General features: G+C 43.0%; 1 protein-coding gene across 1 annotated transcript in view; it reads right to left on the bottom strand.

Moving 5' to 3' along the window:
* Positions 1 to 23011, bottom strand: part of LOC124622486 (acetylcholine receptor subunit alpha-like 1) — a 957741-nt gene that overhangs the window by 62828 nt on the left and 871902 nt on the right. The window contains exon 5 of the mRNA XM_047148196.1: positions 12781 to 12961. Coding sequence (XP_047004152.1) covers positions 12781 to 12961 — 181 coding nt within the window. The remainder of the gene's footprint in view (positions 1 to 12780; positions 12962 to 23011) is intronic.

Here is a 23011-nt window from a genome sequence, read left to right as displayed (position 1 = left end):
TGCGTAGTGCCTAACCCAGTAAATTGGTAGAGTGCTTCTCAACAAGAAAACGATAAGCATGAGTATCTCTAAGGGTAGAAAGGTGTATTAGAAGCGAATCAAATGCTTAAATTTTTCTCGCGTGTGTGTGTGTTTTCATACGTCAATTACTGTTTCCAATCATATTATTTTAATTACCGCCAGACTTTAACTTAATTTATTCTTTAATGCAGTCATTTGCACTTCTATGCGTGTATATGTAACATGCCAAATTTGTTATGTGGTAAGCAACTGTGGTCATTGGCATAAAATTTATAAATTTAGCATTTTCCAGGTCGGTATCTTTGTTTTAGAATACAACGTCGTAACAATTATTTAGTGTGGGATAGTTTACAGAAACGGAGATCTAGCATATATGATAATTATATCCTTATCGTGACATAACTGATGACTTGCATGTTATCGGGCGTACGGTCAGAAAGAAGTAATTATAACTCTCCTTGTTTATAAAAATAGGTCGTCCCTGGCCACATAACATTGTGTCATAATCTTCTGAAGGTATCTTAATTTGGGAAGTGTTACTACGACGAAACAGTTCAGACTGCTTTGTTAGTTTTGGGGAGTTCCTCGGGAAGTGAAAACAAATGAATATTTTACATAGCTACTCCAGAAATTGAATGGCCATCAGAGTGGCGAAACACCGATTGTCACAGAAGGCTAGGAGCAATGTGAGTGCTGAGAAAATATCAATACGGGGAAAATGCGAACAGAAATCGAACTGATCGACAGAGAGTAAGATGTGATCAAGAGTGTTACAGAAACACTAACAACACCGTGGTACATTCCTTTTGGCAGATTCAACTGTCGTGCTTAACTTACGAAACTCAGTTTCTGGGTGACGCAACTGACTGGCTGAAAACCTTATAATGTGTCATCAAGCAAAAATATCACTGACAGCTTCTCCGAGCTGACGTCAATATAGGAACCAGAAAATTAGCTCACTGAACAGCCCAATGCATGGGCTCATTATGTTCCTATACTGCTCCACAATTGCTCCACATGTGGTCCATAAACATTGGCGTGGAAGAGAAGTGTCACGTAATATCTAAGTTTTAGAGAACAGTTCTACGCCTTCTGTGGTAAGTCTGGTTTCGTAGCAATGTGTATGAAAGTCGTCTCGTGCAGGCCGCATGTAAATTCTAGGAGAAACCGTGTATGTAAACTAAATTCTATAACCCTTACACTATTTCAAATGAACAAACTTAACCATGGAATACGTCTGTTTACAACTGCACATCAAACTGAGATTGATCTATACCTTCAATGGATTATGGCTTAGGGCCTACGTCTTCGAAAAGCATAGATACGTATTTAATGAAAGAGGCCTTACGACTTTTGCGGGATACATATTGCACAAAACTGTGAAACGTGTTTTGGCAACTTCTAGTCTGACATCTGCAAACCAAATGGCTGGAACTCATCTATCTCAATAGATAACACTTGATACTCTTAACCTGAGGGATCTGGTTCCAGACTGAGGCTGGGCGATGGAGAGTTGTAAAAGATGGAAAGTCACCTTGTTATACGATTTTACGATTTACGGGCAAGCAATGGAAGAAGCAACGCTCGTTAAATAGATGGGGCTGCGCATACGGGAAGTTTTAAAGTGGACCAAGCGCATGAGACTAATCTCAAGGAGAGGCAGGTAGCAAACCGAGATTCGTCAGAAGAATACTTTGGACTTTTAGTCCACTCACGATTACCAAACCTTGTTCGACTGACGCTTCAATAGTTTTCGTTATTCTGGGACCCGTACCAGATACGATTGAGAGAAGAAATGGAAAAGATCCAAAGAAGAGAAGCGCATTTCGTCTCAGGTCAGTTCAGTAAGTCCAAATGCGACATGGACATGTTAGCCCAATGCCAATGGCAGGCTTGAGATAAGAGGCGTTGTGCGTTACCGTGTGGTTTTCTCTGAAAATTTTGGGAGCGTACTCTCCTAGGAGAGTCAGCCAATATACTACTCCTTCCTACGTATGCATCGTGAAAAGATCAGGGAGGGAAAATAAGATGGATGCGCTCTCACACAGAGCCTTACCAGCAATCATTCTTTCAAGCACAATTCATGACTGGAACATGAGAGGCGATGTGAATGTGCCATAAATAGTGGCCTACGTCATAAGAGGTATGCGAAGTAAAAGTGGAGAATAAAGGCATATGTATGTAGGCTTAAAACATGAGAAAGACGGAAGATCATGAGAAGATGGTCACTTTACCGAGGGGAAGCTAATACAGTCTACCTACTTCTGGAAAGGGAAGCAAGAAGTAACTGGGCTGTGTGAGTACTGAGGAAGTGTGTTTAGAGGTAAGGCAGTCGAGATGTGTTGTTACACTGAATTTATTCCAAGCTGCATCCACAGTTGGCAGCAAGTTTTCATGAATTTGGGAACAGCGCTTTTTTACAATTTCCTAATGAACAAGTGTATGCTATGTTTCTTTCACTTACTGCAGCCGTTTTTTCTTGTAGACCGACATTATTTTTCCAGCAGCAGGCGGCGTTACATACTTCCTGAACAGGGACGATAGGTCATTGACCTCCTAGCTCAATCCCCAGAGAAAGGATTATCGATAGCCACCAGCTCCTCCCGCAGCCGGTCATCCTTGGTCTCTGTTGCCAGTTTGTGGAGCTTCGACTTGAGGCAGAGCAGAGACACGGTTCTACGTAGTTCAACAAAGACGGGCCAATGAAAGCGCTAGTGGTACGTATGTATAGGACCGTTCATAAGTACCTCCACCATTTCAGAAGATAACTCTGCAAAAACTACAAGATATGTACAAAATAGACGCATATCTAGGGTAGAGCATATCTTGTCATCACATGTGCTCAGTATAGGAACCGTTTGTGACGTTGCAAATGTCAGCATGTGCGTGCAAATCTGCATCTACGTCTACATCCACATCTACATAAATACTCCACAAGGCACCGTACGGTACGTGGCGGAAGGTACCCTGTACCACTACAAGTCATATCCTTTCCTGTTCCACTCGCTGACAGAGCGAGAAAGAAACGATTATCTACATACCTCCATTTGAGCTCTCATTTATCGTGTATCTTCTCTTCGTGGGTCTTACACAAAATGTATGCTGGTGACAGTACGATCGTTCTGCACTCAGTTTCAAATTCAAGATTTCTATATTCCCTCAATAGTTTTCCTAGACAAGAGCGCCGCCTTCCCTCCAGGAATTCCCCTTTGAGATGCCAAAGAATCTCCGTAGTATTTGTCTGTTGTTTACCTACCGGTAACAAATCTGACAGCCCGTCTCTTAATTGCTTCTTTGTCTTCCTATAAGCCGACCTCGTGCGAATCCTAAACATTCGAGCAGAACTCAAGAACAGGTCGCAACACCGTCCTATATGCGGTTCCTTTACAGATGAACCACACTTGCCTAAAATTCTCCCAGTAAACCAAAGTCGGGCATTCGCCTTCCCTACCACAATCTTATATTAGTATTGGATGGCAGTGTGGAGGGTAAAAATCGTAGAGGGAGACCAAGAGATGAATACACTAAGCAGGTTCAGAAGGTTGTAGGCTGCAGTACGTACTGGGAGATGAAGCAGCTTGCACAGGATAGAGTAGCATGGAGAGCAGCATCAAACCAGTCTCAGGACTGAAGACCACAACAACCACAATCCTCACACGCTTATTCCATTTCATATGCATTGCTACATCTACATCTACGCACAATGTGACTGTATTAAGCAAGACACTACTAATGCTATATCAGAACTAGACCGCGGATTTTAGGTAAAAACCTATTTTGTTCCTGAGTTCCTATTTGCATAAAAATTTGTACTTATGCGTTTCATGACTATTTACACTTAATAGCGTTAATTCTATAGGACCTAAAAAAGCCTATTTCGACGTTAGTGACTATTTTTGCCTATTTCGGCTTTAATATCCTAAAAAGTGCCTATTTCATCATATAAGACAGTGGCTCCCAGTTTTTCCACACTATACGACAGATGGAAGAAATATTTTCTGCCCAGCGTGCAGCAAGGAGGCTAGTTGATATGCGCTCATGCTTCGTATTTGCCTAACACTTCGGTCTTTTTTTATTTTTGTATATCGCTATCCCTGAGTTACACATTAGAATCGAACGTGAGAATACTAAATGTTATAGGTGTTTTATTATTCATATGTAAAAAAATAGATCACGAATCTTTAGGTTAAAACCTATTTTTTTCCTAAGCTCCAATTTGCATATAAGTTGGTAGTTAAGCGTTTCGTGACTAACTAAACTGAATACCGTTAGTTCTATAGGACCTAAAATTGCGTATTTCGATGTTGACGCTTAATTTTGCCTATTTCGGCACCAAAATTCTAAAAAGTACCTATTTCGTTAATCTGACATAGAGTTCTTGTGTTTTCAAAGATTAGAAGAAGGAAGTAAACTTTGGGCTTTACGTCTCGTCGAAGGCGAAGGTCGTTAGAGACTATTTACAATTCCTTTGCTTGCCTTACTACCAACAGCACTCGGCACGGTTGAATGGTCATCCATCCAAGTACGCGCCGAGCGCAACAGTGCTTAACTTCGGTGAGCGAATGGGAACCGGTCAAAGATTTGAGTTACCCATTAGAATCGAACGTGAGAATACTAAATGTTATATTTGAAAATATTTCGTTCGTAGGATTCTGGCCAGTTGTGTATTTTTGCAAAGAAACGGTTTCATAGGCCTTAAGCTGAGCACGGATAAAAAAATCACAATGTTAATCGTAGACGCCCTGTATAGCTAAATTACTGCCCTTCGCGCATTTTCTCGCTGCTACCTACAGGTAGTCCTATAAAACTACTCTGTTTCGTGAAAGGTATTATACGTGAATTTTCCGGTTCCAAAAATAATTTGCCAGTAGTAAGATGTTTTCATCTGAAGCACCGGTAGATTCCATTCGCTTGTTCAAAAGGGGCGGCCATCTGTCAGGTGCCATATGTCCAGCAACGAGTACGGTACTTCCCCTCCCGCTTTCATGCAACGCAGTAAAAGGGAAAAAAAAACAAGTCATCGTTCACTTTTTCCCAGCGAAAACAAATCAGTAAATTGTGTAGCGACCGACGTGTTAAGTGTTACTGACGTTCTAAGTGCAAAATAAATTCTAGTTTCTATGCGAGAATACTACGCCACGCCGAAAACAGCTAGTTCAAAGTCTACTTATATAAGGCAGTGGCTGCAAGATTTTCCGCATTATACAACAAATGGGAAAATTATTTTCTGCCAAGCATGCAACTAGGAGGTTAGCTGATGTTTTTCTGGGACTTCATATTTTCCTGTCACTTAGGATTCTTTTTTATCGCTATCCTTTAGTAATACGAAATACTCTTTATATGCGATTCTAAATTGCATTTCCCTTTTCTCTCGTATTAGGCTTCGAGCGTTAAGAAATCTCACTTAACTCAGCATGCAGATGGAATCGCACATAAAGCTAATGTTGAACGAAAGTCAAAATTGAAGCAAACTCTTTTAACCAATAACTCTGGTGAATCCTCCAAAAAAAACAAGTTCTGCAGTGCTTTGTGTCATGCACTTGTGGCAACAAACATCCCCTTTCGGAAACTAGAAAACCCTATTTTCAGAGGTTTTCTTGAGAAATACTGCCATCGGTCTATTCCTGCAGAGTCAACTTTACGTAAGAATTATGTGGATTCAGCTTACATCCGAGAAGATGTTGGATAATCTTGTATATGGATTTCTGTGGATAAACTACTGACAGTCTTGGCCGTTACATTGCAAACCTGATTATTGGCAAGCTAGATCCAGATGCTCCATCCAGGGGTCATTTGATTACTCAAAACAGCTTGCAAAAACTAACCAACAAACAATAGCACAGTTTGTGAACAATGGGCTTAAGGAGCTATACCCAAACGGAGTGAATGAGAATAAGGTGCATCTGGCCGTCACTGATGCTGCTGCATATATGATAGAAGCGTTTCAACTATTAAAAGTATTCTACCCATTGATGCTGCACGTAACTTGTGTAGTGCATGGGATCAACCGCATAGCAGAGCAAGTAAGGCTACAATTCCCTAAAGTAATATCTATGGCTAAAAAAATTTTTGTTAATGCACCATCAAAAATACAGGCATTCAAAGAACAGCTTCCAGATGTCCCATTGCCGCCAGAGCCTGTTGTCACCCGCTGGGGCACGTGGCTAATAGCAGCAGAATACTATAGTACGCATCTCTCAGCTGTCCAGAAGGTGGTTGAAAATATACCGGAGGAAGCTGCGTCCGTTACTGCAGCAATGGAGTTACTCAAAGATTCTTCTTTAAAACGGGACTTATCTTACATTAGGGCCCACTGCACATTTATGGCAAGAATAATTTCACAAGTGGAAGGCTCAGGGTGACCTATCTACGACAATATTTCTTTGCTTGAAGAAGTCAAAATGAAAATTAATGAAGCGCCAGGTGAAGTAGGTGAAAAAGTACGGGCAAAAATGCAAACGGTTTTGCAGAAGAACACTGGCCTGAAGGAGTTGTGTGCAGCTGCCGACATATTTAGTAGAAAATCCAGCACTCCTGACTGCAGCATTCCTGTCCAACACGTGCCGAAAATGAAGTACGCCCCTGTCACATCTGTTGATCTAGAACGTTCTTTTTCAGCGTATAAATAGATTCTGACTGTCAAGCGCCACAGCTTTTCACTAGAAAACCTAGAAAAGATTTTGGTTATTTATTGTGAAGCCAACTATGGTCAGAATGTGTGAAACAACGAATTTATTAATTAAACCATTGCCACATCTTTTTTACGGAGTTATTTATCTTGCAGGAACTCAAAAAATTTGGAGTTATGTTCAACATTAATGTTGTAGATTGCTGTGCTCTGTAACGGTGTAAATATTCATTCTCCTTGTTTTAATGACTAAAAAGATGTTCATACTGTGAACACTGTGTATTTTAATTTATTTTTATTTTTTCTGCATCATTTTTATTAGAGCCTATATCAGGTTTTATATAGCCTAAATGAACTACTGAAAGAGCCTATTTTAGGTGCCTAAAACACACTTTTTTACGACCTAAAAATCCGTGGTCTAATCAGAAAATTAAGGGCTTGTTTTTCTACTCATTCACATAATCTTACATTTTTCTACATGTAGAACTAGCTGCCATACATCACACCAACTACAAATTTCGTCTAAGTCATATTGTATCTGTGGTGTCACCGCCAGACACCACACTTACTAGGTGGTGGTAGCCTTTAAATCGGCCGCGGTCCGTTAGTATACGCCGGACCCGCGTGTCGCCACTATCAGTGATTGCAGACCGACCGCCGGCACACGGCAGATCTAGTCTAGAGAGACTCCCTAGCACTCGCCCAGTTGTACAGCCGACTTTGCGAGCGATGGTTCACTGTCTACATACTCTCTCATTTACAGAGACGACAGTTTAGCATAGCCTTCAGCTACTTCATTTGCTACGACCTAGCAAGGCGCCATATTCAGTTCCTACAAGTAATAACTTCAAGAATGTATTCTGAACAAACAATATTGTGAATCATGTACCGTCAAGAGCGACATTCATCATTAATGGATTAAAGTTAAGTGTCAAACTAATTACGTCCGCTTTCTAAATTCTAATTCCTTCTCATGTTTCAGACCTCACGTCAGTACAGTACTTCCCTCCTCACACTAGCCTGCGTAAGCTAAAACGCGTGCATTTCGGCCTCCTCTAGTAACACGGTGTTGGCTCTTCTGCCAACACAACAGTATCCCCCTATATTCACTCAAACACGATACTCTTCCGTACGCCACAGCATCAACATACAACCAAAGATTGCTGCTCATTCTGTCCGTAGGGCAATCCTGGCGATATCCTTGTCTCTTATGAACACTCACTGTCCAGGACAAAGTATTGGTGTCTGTTACTCAAGAATCGTTAAAGTAACTCGCATATCTCGGAACCTATTACATGAGCACGTACCTCCGTCAACAGTATGCAGTTGGGCACAGCGTCAAACGCTTTTCAGAAATATATAAATACGGATTCTGTTGGTTACTCTCCACCTGTAGTTCGCTGGAAATCACATGAAAAGAGAGCAAGCTGAGTTTCGCACGAAAATCGTGCTGATTCGTGAACATATGCTTCAAGGTTTCAAGAAAAGTTTTCTTATATTCGAACCAAGGAATATTTTGAGATTATGCAGCAGATCGATGTTAAGGATACTGCTCTGTAATTCTGTGGGTGCGTTCTTTTACCATATTTGTATACAGGAGTACCTGCGCTTTCTTCCAGTCGCTTGGGACTCTGCGATGGGCGAGAGATTCGAGATAAATGCAGGCTAAATAAGGAGCCAGTGCTGTAGAGTACTCTTTGTGCAACCGAGTTGGGACTCCATGTGGAGCTGGCGACTTTCCCCTGTATCTCTACGCCATAGATGCTCGTGGTCAAACGACGGTATGATTCTCCCGCGTGAACGATTTCTTAAACGTGAAATTTAAAACTTCGGATTTCGTTTTGCCGTGTTCTACTGCCTCAATAGACTGATCAACGAGTGACTGAATGTAAGCTTTAGAGTCGATTAGCAATTTTACATGGGACAATAATTTTCCCTGATTCTTGGCCAAACGTTTTGCTGAGGTATGATGGTGCTAGTCGTATGTTTCCCTTACAGACCTTTTCGCGAACGCACGGATCTCTACTAACCTTTGCCTGTCATTATTTGCAAGTCTCTTTTGAATCGAGAAGGTAACAGTCTTTGCTTCCTCAGCATTTTACCAATTTTTTTGTTAAACCACAGTGGGCCTTCATGTTCCTTCACTCACGAGGCGCGCAGTTTCAGAGATCGCGCCTTCATACAGCTCACAGGCCCGTTTATGCAGGTCATCTGTGTCAGCCCCCTGCCGCGCTGCGGTTAGCAGTCAAGGAAAGACTATTAGTTAAGCGACAGCAAACGAGTGCTCAGCCTATTCTGTACCCTGTATTACTGTTGTCCAGGTAACGCCTTCAGTGCTACGCACAACCTGTTTCTTACGTGTTGACCTATAAGGCACTACGTTCCATAAATCGTGTTTGTTCCTACTATAGCAAATGGGCGACGAGTGAGGGTTACGTTTTCTCGGCGTGCTAGTGTCAGTGGTAAGTCACCCGACAAACATCACGATGGAAGAAATACTCCAACGTATCATTGAAGAAATACTCGAACTCATCACTGCCCAGCAGCAAGCATCCGTGAAACAACAACAGCCTCCCACCACTGCTCTCAATAAAGTGGCGTCTGTGTGTTCGCAGCAGGTTACTTTTCCGTCAGTGCAACCGTCATCTTTTCCGACATATGATGTCTCGGCTGAAGACTGGGACGCCTACGAGACACGGTTACGCCAGTATTTCAACGGCAGCGTCGGTTACGGCCACAGCGGCCCCGTGGTTCCCCCTTTGCCCCCGCTCCTTCGTCCAACACGAGCATACTGCTTGCTCTAAGCTTTTGGTTGTTTGCAAGAAATGTCTAAAGAAAGGCCTCGTTGCATCGGTGTGTAACTCCCCTTCAAACGTGGTGGTCACAGTAGTACCGATGGACATAAACTATACGTCTACAGGTCTTTTCCATCATTAATTCCTTTACTAAGCACATGCTTGTCAAGAACAGTATTTACAATGTCTTTAAACTTAGTCCATAATTCTTCTATATTCATCACACTGGAAATAGTCTAAGTGAGATGCTAACAACTGCTTCTCTGCTCTTTCTAGCAAAAACACACTCTTAGCCGTCGTGACTTCTTTCGTAACCGAAGTCGCTGAGCCGTGGCGAGCTGGCACCAGTCTTATATTGTTCATGTATTGTTGAGATCGATTGTGGTAGAAGTAAGCTATCTTTGCTTTTCTCGTGTCTTATCTTGCGGCTTGGCAAGCGAAGCGAGTTGGTTGTTAGCCTTCGACGGGTAACCCTCGAGATCTCGTGACATTCACTGGGAGACGAATGTCAACGGCTGCTAAACGAGTGTGATGATCGTTACACGTTGTGGTGTGAAACTGGTCGGGCGGTTTCCCGACATGGGCAGCTTGGAGATACAAGTTCTGTGATTTTGCTGGGAACAAAATTTGGAGGGAAGCGGTGAAGCTGTGGGACCCGCTCCCTCGTATTTTGTACCTGGTATGGAGTAAGTCGTCGTAATTGTTTGTTCACCGACGCACTCAGAGATTTTAAACTTATTATTATGGTGAGACTTTCATAGTATAAACTTAAGACGGTATGGAAGAGTTCAGTCGGCCTAGTTAAATGGTGCCCGTTATTTGAAAATTTTCTCAGAAGTTTTACTAGTGCTTTTGTGTCCCTTGCAATCAAATGACTTTATGTTGCCGTTGTTAAAGCCTGCACTGTATTAATACAGTCGTCCATGTGTAAGTGAGTCAAAGGTTCTGCTGAGTGTTTCTACGTTTCAGAGAACGGCTCTGAGCACTATGGGACTTATAATCTGTGGTCATCAGTCCCCTAGAACTTAGAACTACTTAAACCTAACTAACCTAAGGACATCACACTCATCCATGCCCGAGGCAGGATTCGAACCTGCGCGTGCAGCGGTCACGCGGTTCCAGACTGAAGCGCCTAGAACCGCACGGCCACACCGGCCGGCTTCAGAGTTATTTCAATGTCTTTGTGATTCGGGCAGAAACTTTTGATTGTGCCAGCGCCTTGGCGGGGAGTGAAATGTCATCCGTGGTCTAGGTGTGGCAGTGTTTAAGAAGCTGGCCACAGCCGGAGTTACTCACATATCGCCTTTCGAAGTTTAGTATTTATCTTCCTTCCGTCAAGGTGGGTTAAACTGGTAGAAATACTGTATATATTGTATGTAACCTGTTTATATATGAAATTGTTTTCATAAATATTAGGGACTGGCAACTGGTTAAACCGTAAACTTCATAGCATCTGCTGAGTTCCTTGTGCAGCTTTTTCTAGTAATTTTTTACTAACACGTCTGAGCACGTGAACATTTATTTTTTAAAGATCAGTGTGCCTGTTGTATTTTTTTTAATTAAGTAGCTCTGTCATGTTCTGTAATGGCATCTTAGCTTGGCACAAGTGTTCAAGTGTTCTTAAGTCACCTTTTACCTGCAATTGTTTTCATTGTATCGGTTTTGAGGGATGTCCTATATGGGGTGTTTGAAGTTCTCAAGTTTGTCGGTAAACCTATTTTCTTAATTTGGAATTGTTTGTTAGAGTACGTTGTTAGAGTACGTTGGGTTTCTAACTGTATTTGCAAAGTTTTATGTAGTGGCACGTCCGCAATTTGTAATTGTCAATTTTTTTAAGAGGGTAATGTCAATAAACAGTGTTCATTATAAATTGTGACTAGCAACCATGATTCCATCCCGCTTCTTCTTTTATGGTATTTACGATATGGTGTGTAAGTGTGGTACGATTAAGGAATTCACGTATCAGTCGCTATGATGATATTACGATGTTTAATCCTGGTCTCTATACTGACGTTATCGATAAGAGGCGACCTGTTTGTAGATGTAAGGTGTAGGACATTTCCATTGCGCGTGGGCCGCCAAACTAGCTGCACAAGACTAGTGGAGAAAACAAACGTTCTATTGTAAGTCCCTATCAACGTTACAACAATGTGGGACGTACATTGTCGTGATGTCAGACTCACTTCTGTTTCTAATTTTTTTTCTACTTCTACCATTTCTGTTTTCGACAATTTGTCTACGAATGCAAGCTTGAATTGATTTCCTGTAGCTATTTGTTCACTTGTTTCCATTGTAGTTGCTGCGGCGTGTTAGTAAATGGTGCAATGAAAGAACGGAGACATTTAAGAACTATTACTAAATTGTCTAATAAACTGTTAAGGAATTGCCTTCTACAAATGGATTGCAGCCCACAAGAAGGGGGCTGGCCACATACTAAGGGACTACAGTGCTGGTCATTAAAGTTGCAACACCATGAAACAAACATGCAAGAAACGTCCAATTATCATCAAGATTACTACATGCTGGAATAAACAAACGATCAGCATTTCAGCGCAGATACACAACAATGTAGGTAGGAGCAATGCTATATACTCAAGACAGTTTGGGAAAACGTGTTAAAAAGTACTTCATGAGATTGTCTATCTGTAGCCCTACAATGAAACCATAGACGTCCCAGACTTTATCCAGAAGTTTAAAGTAGCGTCCAGCTAGTATTGCATGATCTGGGTATTTTCGCGCTACTGACCGTAAACAACATTCTTTGAATGACTCTGAAAGTGTCAGAGCGGAATCGGGTGGCCACTAAAGACAGCAGACCACTTTGAAAGTCAGTTTACTGAGTTGTCGGTCTGTGAGTTCTGACAGCCCTGCCAATTTGTGGTACGCTCTGAGTATGATGCATCGAAACATTCTAAGATGCGCTATACATTGATATGTGTCATTTTTATTCTGCGTCTAGTAGTTTTCATGCGGTTATCTTCTGAAACTCCAATGATGCTGAATAAGTAACGCTGCATGTTGTCCTTTGTGATTGTCTTGCCTGCTCTTCTGCCGAATACGCCGAGACTAAATGTGCTACAAAATCGTGGGAAGAACATCCAATGTAATTGATCCTGCGACGAAGAGGATATTTCTGAAAGTAAAAATTTTTCAAATTATCAAGTACGTCATTTCATTCAGGTCATACACTTAGTAAACAATATCAAAAAAGTCACACAGGACTTCAGTACCCAATAAGGATTCCGTGGTAATCACGTACTACATTACGTTTACGTTTCACAGTCACATGCGAGGGGCAGCAGAGAGCAGAGCAGGCGGTTTTGCGGCGTCACCCACCAGGTACCCGTCGTAGGTCCACGAGCCGAACTTCATGAAGCACGTCTGCTCGTCGAACGGGAAGTACTCGACGTCGATCTCGCAGAAGGACTTGTAGATGGCGGGCGGCTTCCAGACGACCTTGCCCGTGTGGTGCAGGATCGCCTTGGTCATGATGGTCACCTCGTAGTTGCCGTCCGCGCTGCGAACACATACGTCACCCGCTGGAGAACAGCAAAGTGGCTGCACACCCTGTCCCAGGGCGACCCACGCACAGCCGTGGCAGAACGCAAGTAGAGAGTACCCAGCGTGAAAGCCTTTTAGCGTTACTCTACGCTGCATTAAAAGTGATCTACCGTTACACTGGCGGAAATAAATGAACATCTGACACAGGAACACTGTTTGTTTGGGGCACAGAGCATGAGAAATGTGAGTATTTGAATTATTGAAAGGGTGTGTCGCTCAAGCATCGTACTAGTTTAATGAACTCTAGCGACAAGAAAGGATGGGAAGGAAGACAACGCCTCGAGCGACTGCTACCGTCTCTAAAACAACCTCGTCAACGCTGCTTCAGACTGCTAAACACTGAAGTAGGTTGACGACCTGCATAAGATATCCAATTACTGTTGTCGGCAAAGTAACTACACCATTAAGCAGGACTAAATATGGAGCTGTGTTGTTAGCTGCAACCGTTGGAACAGTTTGCTATATGCCAGAGTACCAAGAAGGTTGTTCACCGACATGCTCACTGTAGCAGCTCATCATCGTATGGCATGGTTCTTGCTGATGCGGTGCAACGTGTGATATAATACGCAATGCAATCACGATATGACACAGAAGCTACCTGCATCGGTGCGGCAAATATAAACGTAATTAAACAGACTTAATATGGTTCACTCTGGGACGACAGCTGTACAACGCCGACATGACTGTCTTGTCGCCCAGCGCAACACGAAGTGCTGGCTGTTCTACACTTAGAAAAGACATTTAACGTCTTTTGATGTGGGTAAAAAAAAAGAAAACAAAGTTTTCTGTAGATGAAGCAGTACTACATAAGTCTCTATACTTAGTTTCTCAGTAAAGATTTTACTTTCCAAGCAGGAAATAAAGTCACTGTTCTTGGATTCGCGGGTATTTTCCATTATGTCTTCTTTCTTGTTAGTGTTTGAAGAAATTATTCGATAAAGAAATACTTTTCCATCTTATAGTCTGATACCACAGGTTGATAATGAACTGATTTATTTCCGCTAATGCCCACAGTTGCTGCGATACTTCGAAATTAAGTAAAACGTGGGGAATATTTTGAGAGGTTTGTAGTAAATCTATATTCAAATGGTTCAACTGGCTCTTAGCACTATGGGACTCAACTTCTGAGGTCATCAGTCCCCTAGACTTAGTAAGACCTAACTAACCTAGGAACATCACACACATCCATGCCCGAGGCAAGATTCGAACCGGCGATCGTAGCGGTCGCGCGGTTCCAGACTATAGCGCCTAGAACCGCTCGGCCACCCCGACCGGCAATACTGTAGTCGTTCACCAGTTTACGTTTGGTGGCATTCTTTTCATATAATGCTGCATACCAAATATACCTAATATATCGAAATTGTTTTTAACGTTGGAATGGCAGACATCATCTCTTTCCAGTCTCAAGAGGTGTACGTTAAATACGACAGGCATTCAACAAGCAATGCAACGTTTTCTCGGCCAGTTCCAGTTTAAAAAATGCAGAATTTTTTGTGGGACATCGTGGACTATTCTCGCTTCAGCCCCTCAAGTTTCATGAACTTCCGATTGGCGGTAGCGCTACACGTAGCCATGTAGATGGCGTCCGTAACGGAGATGCGTTCCAAGCAGACAGCTGTAATTGAGATTCTTTTTGCGGAAAACCAGAGCATCGTAGGTACTCATAGACGCTTGTAGAATGCCTACGGAGACCCAGCAGTGAACAAAATCACGGTAAATGGTTGAGAGAGACACCTGTCGTCATCGCAACAAGGCCCCGCAAACTTGTCCCATCTCCCGCATGGCGGCCGTCCGCACGTAGCTCTATCACCCTCACGAAAATGAGGAAACGACTGCAGAGTGTTCGTCGCCACAAAATAGCACCTTCCAGCCGGCTGGTGTGGCCGTGCGGTTCTAGGCGCTTCAGTCTGGAACCGCGTGACCGCTACGGTCGCAGGTTCGAATCCTGCCTCGGGCATGGATGTGTGTGATGTCCTTAGGTTAGTTAGGTTTGATTAGTTCCGGGTTGTAGGCGACTGATGACCTCAGAAGTTAAGTTGAATCGCACCTTCCAGCTCCCTACTGTTTCTTTCAGTAAAGGACGCACCCCGCGGGAAGCAGTGTGTGGATAATGGGAACGTAATTGATGCAAAAATACGTTGGCCTTGACGTCGACAAGTACAATGTTATCATGCGGGCATAAAGGCCGTCCCAGTAAGGTGACGTATGGCCATCGCACTGAACAGAGTTTATGTTGAAAAGTACGGATTCATTGCCAACAAGAAAGAGACATAATGAAGCGTGTTGGAACTCTGAAAAATAAAAACCAACCCACTTTCAGCAAAAAATGTGTTGCATTGCATACTGAACGTAAGTATCCAGACTGGCAGCGGCCTGCCGCAAGCACGCTCCTGCCGTGACATGTTGCTTGTCGCACAGCTCCTGCCGAAAAATGAGTGTAGCGTGGATAACAGTCACGCCTCACTACCAAGAGTGTCGTCTCACGTATCACATCGCCTCAGCGAGTAGCCAGTTTCCGGCGGCGATAAACGTACAGTGACGTTGACCATTTTAATGATGCTATAATACTGCTAAAGTAATTTTCAAGTTTGGCAGTCGGCCGTGAAGGAAACGACAGTGAGGTCGGTTACGCAGTTATCTTCCACTGATCCGCTCCTTATGAGATGACGCATCGTTTTGGGGCTTGGAGATTTGTATTTTAATGTCTAGTGCCATTTATATCGCCAACTTTTAATACTTACTGCTCTACAAGTAAGCGGAACACAACCGCACATAATATTCTTCTTGAGTTAAAGGTTTTGCTCAAATCGTAAATTGCTGAAACTGACGCAGCGCCATGGTTTAAAGCTCTATGAATTTTACAGTGTAATTTATATTTTAAGATGACTCCTACATTACAATCGGTGGTAGAATTCATGAAGCCCCTTGCCTCATCCTTGTACTGAACCGCAGAGCCTTAGACTCCGTTACCGCAACATAACATGCAAGGAGTCTCTATGTGTCCTAAGAGTCTTCCACGGCGGCATGACTGGATACTATCTTCTCGATTTTCAAGCCGCGTCAATTGCAATAAAATCCTCGAGCTGTCTATGGCTAGCTCCGCTGACAATTTTATTGGAGTTGATGCGGCTTGAAAGCCGAAAAGATTTTACGAAAAGGAGTCCCTACGTCTGTTGTCTATAGGTATGAAATCGAAAAATTATCTGAACATCGCCAGATGTTTTAGATAACGTGGGAAGATATATTGCTGCTGATTTATTTATCTCTTATTTTTAAACGCTGTGTTCAATAAACTGACGAAGCGGAGCCATTTAGTAATACTGTACTAATGCCAATGAATTAGAACTTATCACGATAATATTACGACAAAAGTACTTTTTAATTAAAATTTGGAAATTTGTTGTAAGATCTTATGGGACCAAACTGCTGAGGTTATTGGTCCCTAAGCTTACACACTACTTAATATAACTTACGCTAAGGACAACACACGCACACCCATGCCCGAGGGAGGACTCGCCCACGCGGCTTATAATTAAACAAAGTATTCTAAATTGCCACGAATTAGCAGAATTATACGCACTTTCAGCATCGAAATGGTCTGTATCTACATTCGGTCCATAGTCACACTGAAGTAGTTTTACAGTACTACACTGAAGCGCCAAAGAAAGTGGTATCAGCATGCATATTCAAATATAGGGATGTGTAAACAGGCCGAATCCGGCGTTGCGGTCGGCAACGCCTACACAAGACAACACTTGTTTGGCGCAGATCGGTTACTGCTGCTACAATGGCAGGTTATCAAGATTTAAGTGAGTTTGAACGTGGTCTTATAGTTGGAGCACTAGCGATGGGACGCAGCATCTCCGAGGTAGCGATGAAGTGGAGATTTTCCCGTACGACCATTTCACGACTGTATCGTGAATATCAGGAATTTGGTGAAACATCTAATCTCAGACATCGGCCGGAGAAAGATCCTGCAAGAACAGGACAGAAGCGCAACCCTTCCGCAAATCGCTGTAGATTTCAATGCTGGCCATCAACAAGTGTCAGCGTGAAAACCATTCAACGAAACATCATCGATATGGGCTTTCGCAGCCGAAGGCCGACTCGTGTACCATTGGTGACTGCACGGCACAAAGACTTACACCGCGCCTGGGCACGTCAACACAGACATTGTACAGTAGATGACTGGAAACATCATACCTCGTCGAACGAGTCTCGTTTGAAATGGTATAGAGCGGATGGATGTGTACGCGTATGAAGACAACTTCATGTGGGACGTGTGCAGTTGGAGTGATGTGATGCCCCTGATACATCTAGATACGTCTCTGACACGTGACACGTTCGTAAATATCCTGTCTGATTACCTGCATCCATTCATGTCCATTGTGCATTCCGAAGGATTTGGGAAATTTCAGCCGGACAATGCGACACCTCACACGTCCATGATTGCTACAGAGTGGCTCCGAGAACACTCCCCTCCGCTGACCTCCAAACTCACCAAACATGAACATTATCGAGCATATCTGGAATGCTTGCAACGTGCTGTTCAGAGGAGATCTCCAACCCCTCGTACTCTTACGGATTTATGGACAGCCCTGCAGGATTCATGGTGTCAGTTTCCTCCAGTACTACTTCAGACATTAGTCGCGTTCATTCCACTTCGTGCTGCGGCACTTTTGCGTGCTCGCGGGTGCCCTACACGATATTAGGCAAGTGTACCACTTTCTTTGACTCTTCAGCGTACAATGAACGTATACAAAAGTAAATGAAGGGATACATACCTACCTAAATGCAATTAAAAAATCATTCAGTGCCAATGTTCAGGTCAATACAGTTTTCAGAAGCAGAAAAAGCAGGCACTAACAAGTATGCATTTGGGCAAGTTTTCCACCTTCAGGTCTACAGCGTGAAAAATAAAGGTAGCGACAAACCTTAGGGGGGTGGGGTGGGGGTGGGGGGGGGGGGGAAGTTGTGCTAGGATTTACTTACTGACAATCGATCTACTGCTCGAGACTCTTTCACAGAAGAGGTAAAAGTCTTGCCTCCAGTGAGATTATAACCGAAAAGAACACGCTTGTCCGCTTTCAGGGCGAACACTTTACCTCTAGTCTAGGATGAAACTGTTTCAAACAGCGGTCCCTTGTTATCCCCAGGTAGGCTAAGACAGAGAATTCGCAACGTAGGTAGTGAAATAAGCTACAGTTTGTGTTGGAACGATCTCTCTGCAGTTAAAACTCTGAATCTGTTAACTCTAAGCCTCCCTTCAGTGAGAACAATTCAGAATATGTAATCTAATGGACAACAAAACATCGAGTGAGTTTATCGGGATAAATCTGGACCAAACAGGAGATAGGTAGACGGACACATAGATGCCGAACGTGCGAAACGTTTTCTACAGTGTTTCCAGTTTGCCATTAGATCAATAACAGGCAGACTACGTTGGCCAACCCAATGGGAATCTTGAACTAGCCGGCTCTTGGGAGATCGCCCTTCAGTTAGCCGTTGTGGTCCGCTGCCACTGCGTTGACTGGCAGCAGAAATGCCTAGTATAGGTCAATGAGTTTTATTCGCGTTTCCGTAAGTATAATTTGGGGTCTAAAGCGTAGTTGCGAATAAATTAAGAAGAAGGAAAATTATTTCGGCAGTACTCCTCTTCAGTAGCTGTCGTATGTATTTATATTTATCTGTGCTAAGCAAACTGCAAACTAAAAAAATCCATTCGCCGGAAGCGATTCGTTTTTTAGCATCACCAGATGCTACTGCCATTATGAGTAAATAACATTCAAATATTATATGCCAAAAAACAGTTTACCTTATGAATGTAGTTATTGGCATGACCTATAATACATAGTAACACAAATGAAGGTACTGCTTGTTGATGTTCTCATTTGGTAATCAGATTACGTATGCTGTAAATAACACACAGTTTCAATCAAAAAAGTAAACAGTGCAAGTGGATTTTTCATAATGATCAAAAAACTGATTTCAAAAGCCACTAAGATAATTAAGGTAGTGAATTTTTGCAGTGCAATTTCGATTCCAGATTCAGATAACACGACAGAAGAAGCAGTTATGATGAGAATGTAAAACATCGAACAAAAAGGGCTGTCAGTTCCAGATATACCAAGGAGGTGTTGTGTGACATACGCGAGAGTTAGTAACCGTCTTTCTACGTCTGTAAGGTGATGTACAGGGTGGCCCATCTGAAGTTTCGGCTGCGATTATCTCGAAAACTATGCATTGGGTAAAAATAGTGGGTAAGACAAGTTCGTAAGGGGGACATCAAATGATACTACACGTGACCTCCAGCCCCTCGCCTCCTTGTGTGGGGCTGGGGGCAGCTTTTAAATCTTAAATGGAAATCCCCATTTTTTATTCAAGATTCGGATTCTCCATAAAAAAGTAATCAGGTTTTGTCTGAAACATTCTTTAAACCATTGACAGATGGCACTGAAATCGAGAGAAAAGTAAAATTGGGGAAGAACTCTGATTTATGTATAATTATTCGGGAAAGACGCATCAAATCGATAAAAAATATGCACCAATTCTTTCGTTACGCCAAATTAAGCTATTTGTGTACAAAATGTACTGTATCCTACTTTTAGCGTTACCCAGGAACAACGACATGGACATAGTAGAATGATGATCGCATGGGGCGCTTCATTAGTGTGAGTCCCCTAGCCTCTCACAATTTGGGGCGCTGAATTAAGGAATTAGCAACGAAGAAATTGTTCAAAATTATCCCCATTTGCTTCAATGCATAAAGTCAATCGTCTGCGAAAGTTGGCCACAGTTTTGAGCAACACATCCCGTGGTACGTCTGCACACGCTCTTGAATACGTTGCTCCATATCGTTTCGGGTTGTGGGCTGCCTTTCATAAACAATATTTTTTAAATAACGCCACAAGAAAAAATCAGGAGATTTTAGGTCTGGTGAACGCGGGGGCCACTGAATGGGTCCGCCGCGTCCTATACACCGACCAGGGTACCGTAAATTTAAAACGTACCGCACATTTTTAGCATAATGAGGAGCTGCTCCGTCCTGTTGGAACCACATTCGTTATCTAGTTTCTAAACCAACACCTTCCATTAGCTCCAACAAATCATCGCGGAGAAGTTGTAACATTTTGGTCAAAAAAATACGGTTCCATCAAATAACCTTTTAAATTTCCACACCAGACCTTTAACGACCATTTGTGTCGATTGTCAACGGGTCTGTGACAGTGTGGATTGACAGGGGACCAATAATGACAATCATGTCGGTATAATTCGCCTTTGTTTTTGAATGTGGCTTTATCGGTGAACATAACGTATCTAAAAATCTCATTGTCACCTCTTATCATTTCCAAAGACCATCGGCAGAAATTCACGTGTATTTGCATATCTTTCGGTGTTAATGCCTGTGTCAGTGTGATATGATACGCATGATATTTATATGCCTTCAAAATCCTCAAAACAGTATTTCGGTATTCCAGTTTGTCTCTGAATCGCACGACCACTAATTTCCGTATCCAGTTGAACACAGGCGGGAACAGTAAGGGTAGTAGCGTCATTTTCACTGAATTCGCGATGACGAGGTGGACGGTGCATGTATCCATTTCGAGTTCATTGAGTGCAATTTCGAATAATGTTTTCGTTTGGATGTCGTCTGTTTGGGAATCGGTCCGTATACAATTGCGCAGCTGCAGCGTAATTGTTATGGCATCCACCTAAAATTAACATCATATCAACAATCTTTGTAGGAGGATAGTGAGCCATGTTTCGCTAAAAAATAATTTACTTTCGTCAGTTGATGTTTACGGTTCACAATCTGAAAGTGAAGTGACGTCTGATAGAATTGCATTGACCTTTATACTGAGCCGTAGTTCGCAGTTTGGCCACGGTAGCGCCACAATCTGGTGAGTAATGCAATTGCGAAGAGTTCCATAACGAGATTTTAATAGCATTCCGCCTCCCTCCAACAAAAACAGTGGAGGGTAGGATACATTTTGTAAAAAAATAGCTTAATATGGGGTAATGAAAGAATTTGATGCGTCCTTCCTGGATCATTCTAAAAAAATCGGAGTTCTTCCACAATATTAATGTTTCTCGATTTCAGCGACACATGTCAATTGTTTGAAAAATGTTTCAGACAAAACTTGTTTACTTTTTTATGGAGAGTCGTAATCTGCAATAAAAAATGGAGATTTCCATTTAAGATTTAAAAGTTCCCCCCACCATACCAAAGGGGGCGGGGGTGGGGGCCACGTGTAGTATCATTTGATGTCCCCCTTTGAGCTTACGAACTTGTCTTACCCACTATTTTTACCCGATGTATAGTTTTCGAGATAATCTCATCGGAAGCTTCAGGTGGACCTCCCTGTGTATTCAGATTTTACACTAGTCACATAAGAGTGGCGCTGATAGTGTCACTATCAGGATACAAATCAGGTTTGCTTTAAATATACGTTGTAATGGTTGCATCTTTGTCCACCTTCGAGATTCGACATGGTAAATTGATATTAGGCAAGAATGCCTCTGAGGCGAAAAAGATGTCATTATCAACACCTCAATCAGTATGAACGAGGTCGTATAGCAGGGCTACTAGAGCCTGGATATTACTTCTGTGATGTTGCAGAAACACGTGTCAGGCAAGTAACTACTGTACATGACTGCTGGCACCGTAGGTCACGAAAATGTCGGGTCGCAAGGTGACCGGACCCAGACTGCCACGTGTCACCGCCGAGGAGAAGGATCATCGTGTTCGACTTGAGGGCTCTGGCGCATTATACTGCATCTGCAGCAGCCATCCAAGCCACGGCACAACGAACTGTTACAAATAGGTTACTACAAGGGCAGCCCCATGCCAGACGCCCTACAGCGTGCATTCCACCACTTCCAAACTACCGCCTTTTGCGACTTCAGCGGCGACTCTCTTCTGTGAAGACGCACCAGAGGTAAACATACAACAGGTCTCTAATAATAAAGGTCTTTAGCAGAGTGAAGGATACTGTACACGGTTTGTTTCGATATTACACGTTCAGGAGTTGCTGCGAAGTCAGATGCCAGTTGCAGTACAGTAGTAAGGCGTTACATACTGCCCTTACAGCCAATTAACGAGCCACTCGTTCTGATGTCACACGTGGTAGGCCCTGTCCTGGTCTCCGCGATACAGTTTCGGTCTCTGTAAACTGTCGTCTCATCCGAGAAACAACGCAACGATTCACTTCAAGCCATCAGGTCACATCAGTCTCCTGCTTCAGTTTGAAAAGCGTCAAAGCTTTTCATGTTTATAATTGTGGTGTCAGCGCCAGACACCACACTTGCTAGGTGGTAGCCTTTAAATCGGCCGCGGTCCGTTAGTATACGTCGGACCCGCGTGTCGCCACTGTCAGTGATTGCAGACCGAGCGCCGCCACACGGCAGGTCTAGAGAGACTTCCTAGCACTCGCCCCAGTTGTACAACCCACTCTGCTAGCGATGGTTCACTGACAAATTACGCTCTCATTTGCCGAGACGATAGTTAGCATAGCCTTCAGCTACGTCATTTGCTACGACCTAGCAAGGCGCCAATACCAGTTACTATTGATATTGTGAATCATGTACCGTCAAGACCGACGTTCTTCATTAACGGATTAAAGTTAAGTATTCCACCAGCTACGTCCGTTTTCCTAAATTCTAATTTCCTTGTCCTGTTCCAGACCTCACGCCAGCCTGCGTGAGCTAAAACGCGTGCCTTTCGGCCTCCTCTAGTAACCCAGTGTTGGCTCTCCTGCCAACCAAAACAATAATTAAAGGAGATAATCGCTTTTAAAATCAGTCATTAGTTTACTGCAATATATGAAGTGTGATGGAGGTGAATTATTGTCTCATTAAGCATCGGTAAGGGGCTATGATTCTTCTCTTTGCAAACTTGGTACACTTCGTGCATAAAAGGACTTCTTCTTATGCGTTCCTAGCAGGGAAGCCCGGCGACCAGGTGGACACAGGTAGTGCGACCACGGGCCAGCGGCAGTCGCGCGCC

Source organism: Schistocerca americana, chromosome 7 (assembly GCF_021461395.2).
Source record: "Schistocerca americana isolate TAMUIC-IGC-003095 chromosome 7, iqSchAmer2.1, whole genome shotgun sequence".
In the NCBI taxonomy this organism is placed as follows: Eukaryota; Metazoa; Arthropoda; class Insecta; order Orthoptera; family Acrididae; genus Schistocerca; species Schistocerca americana.
This window is presented reverse-complemented; position numbering and strand designations above follow the sequence as displayed.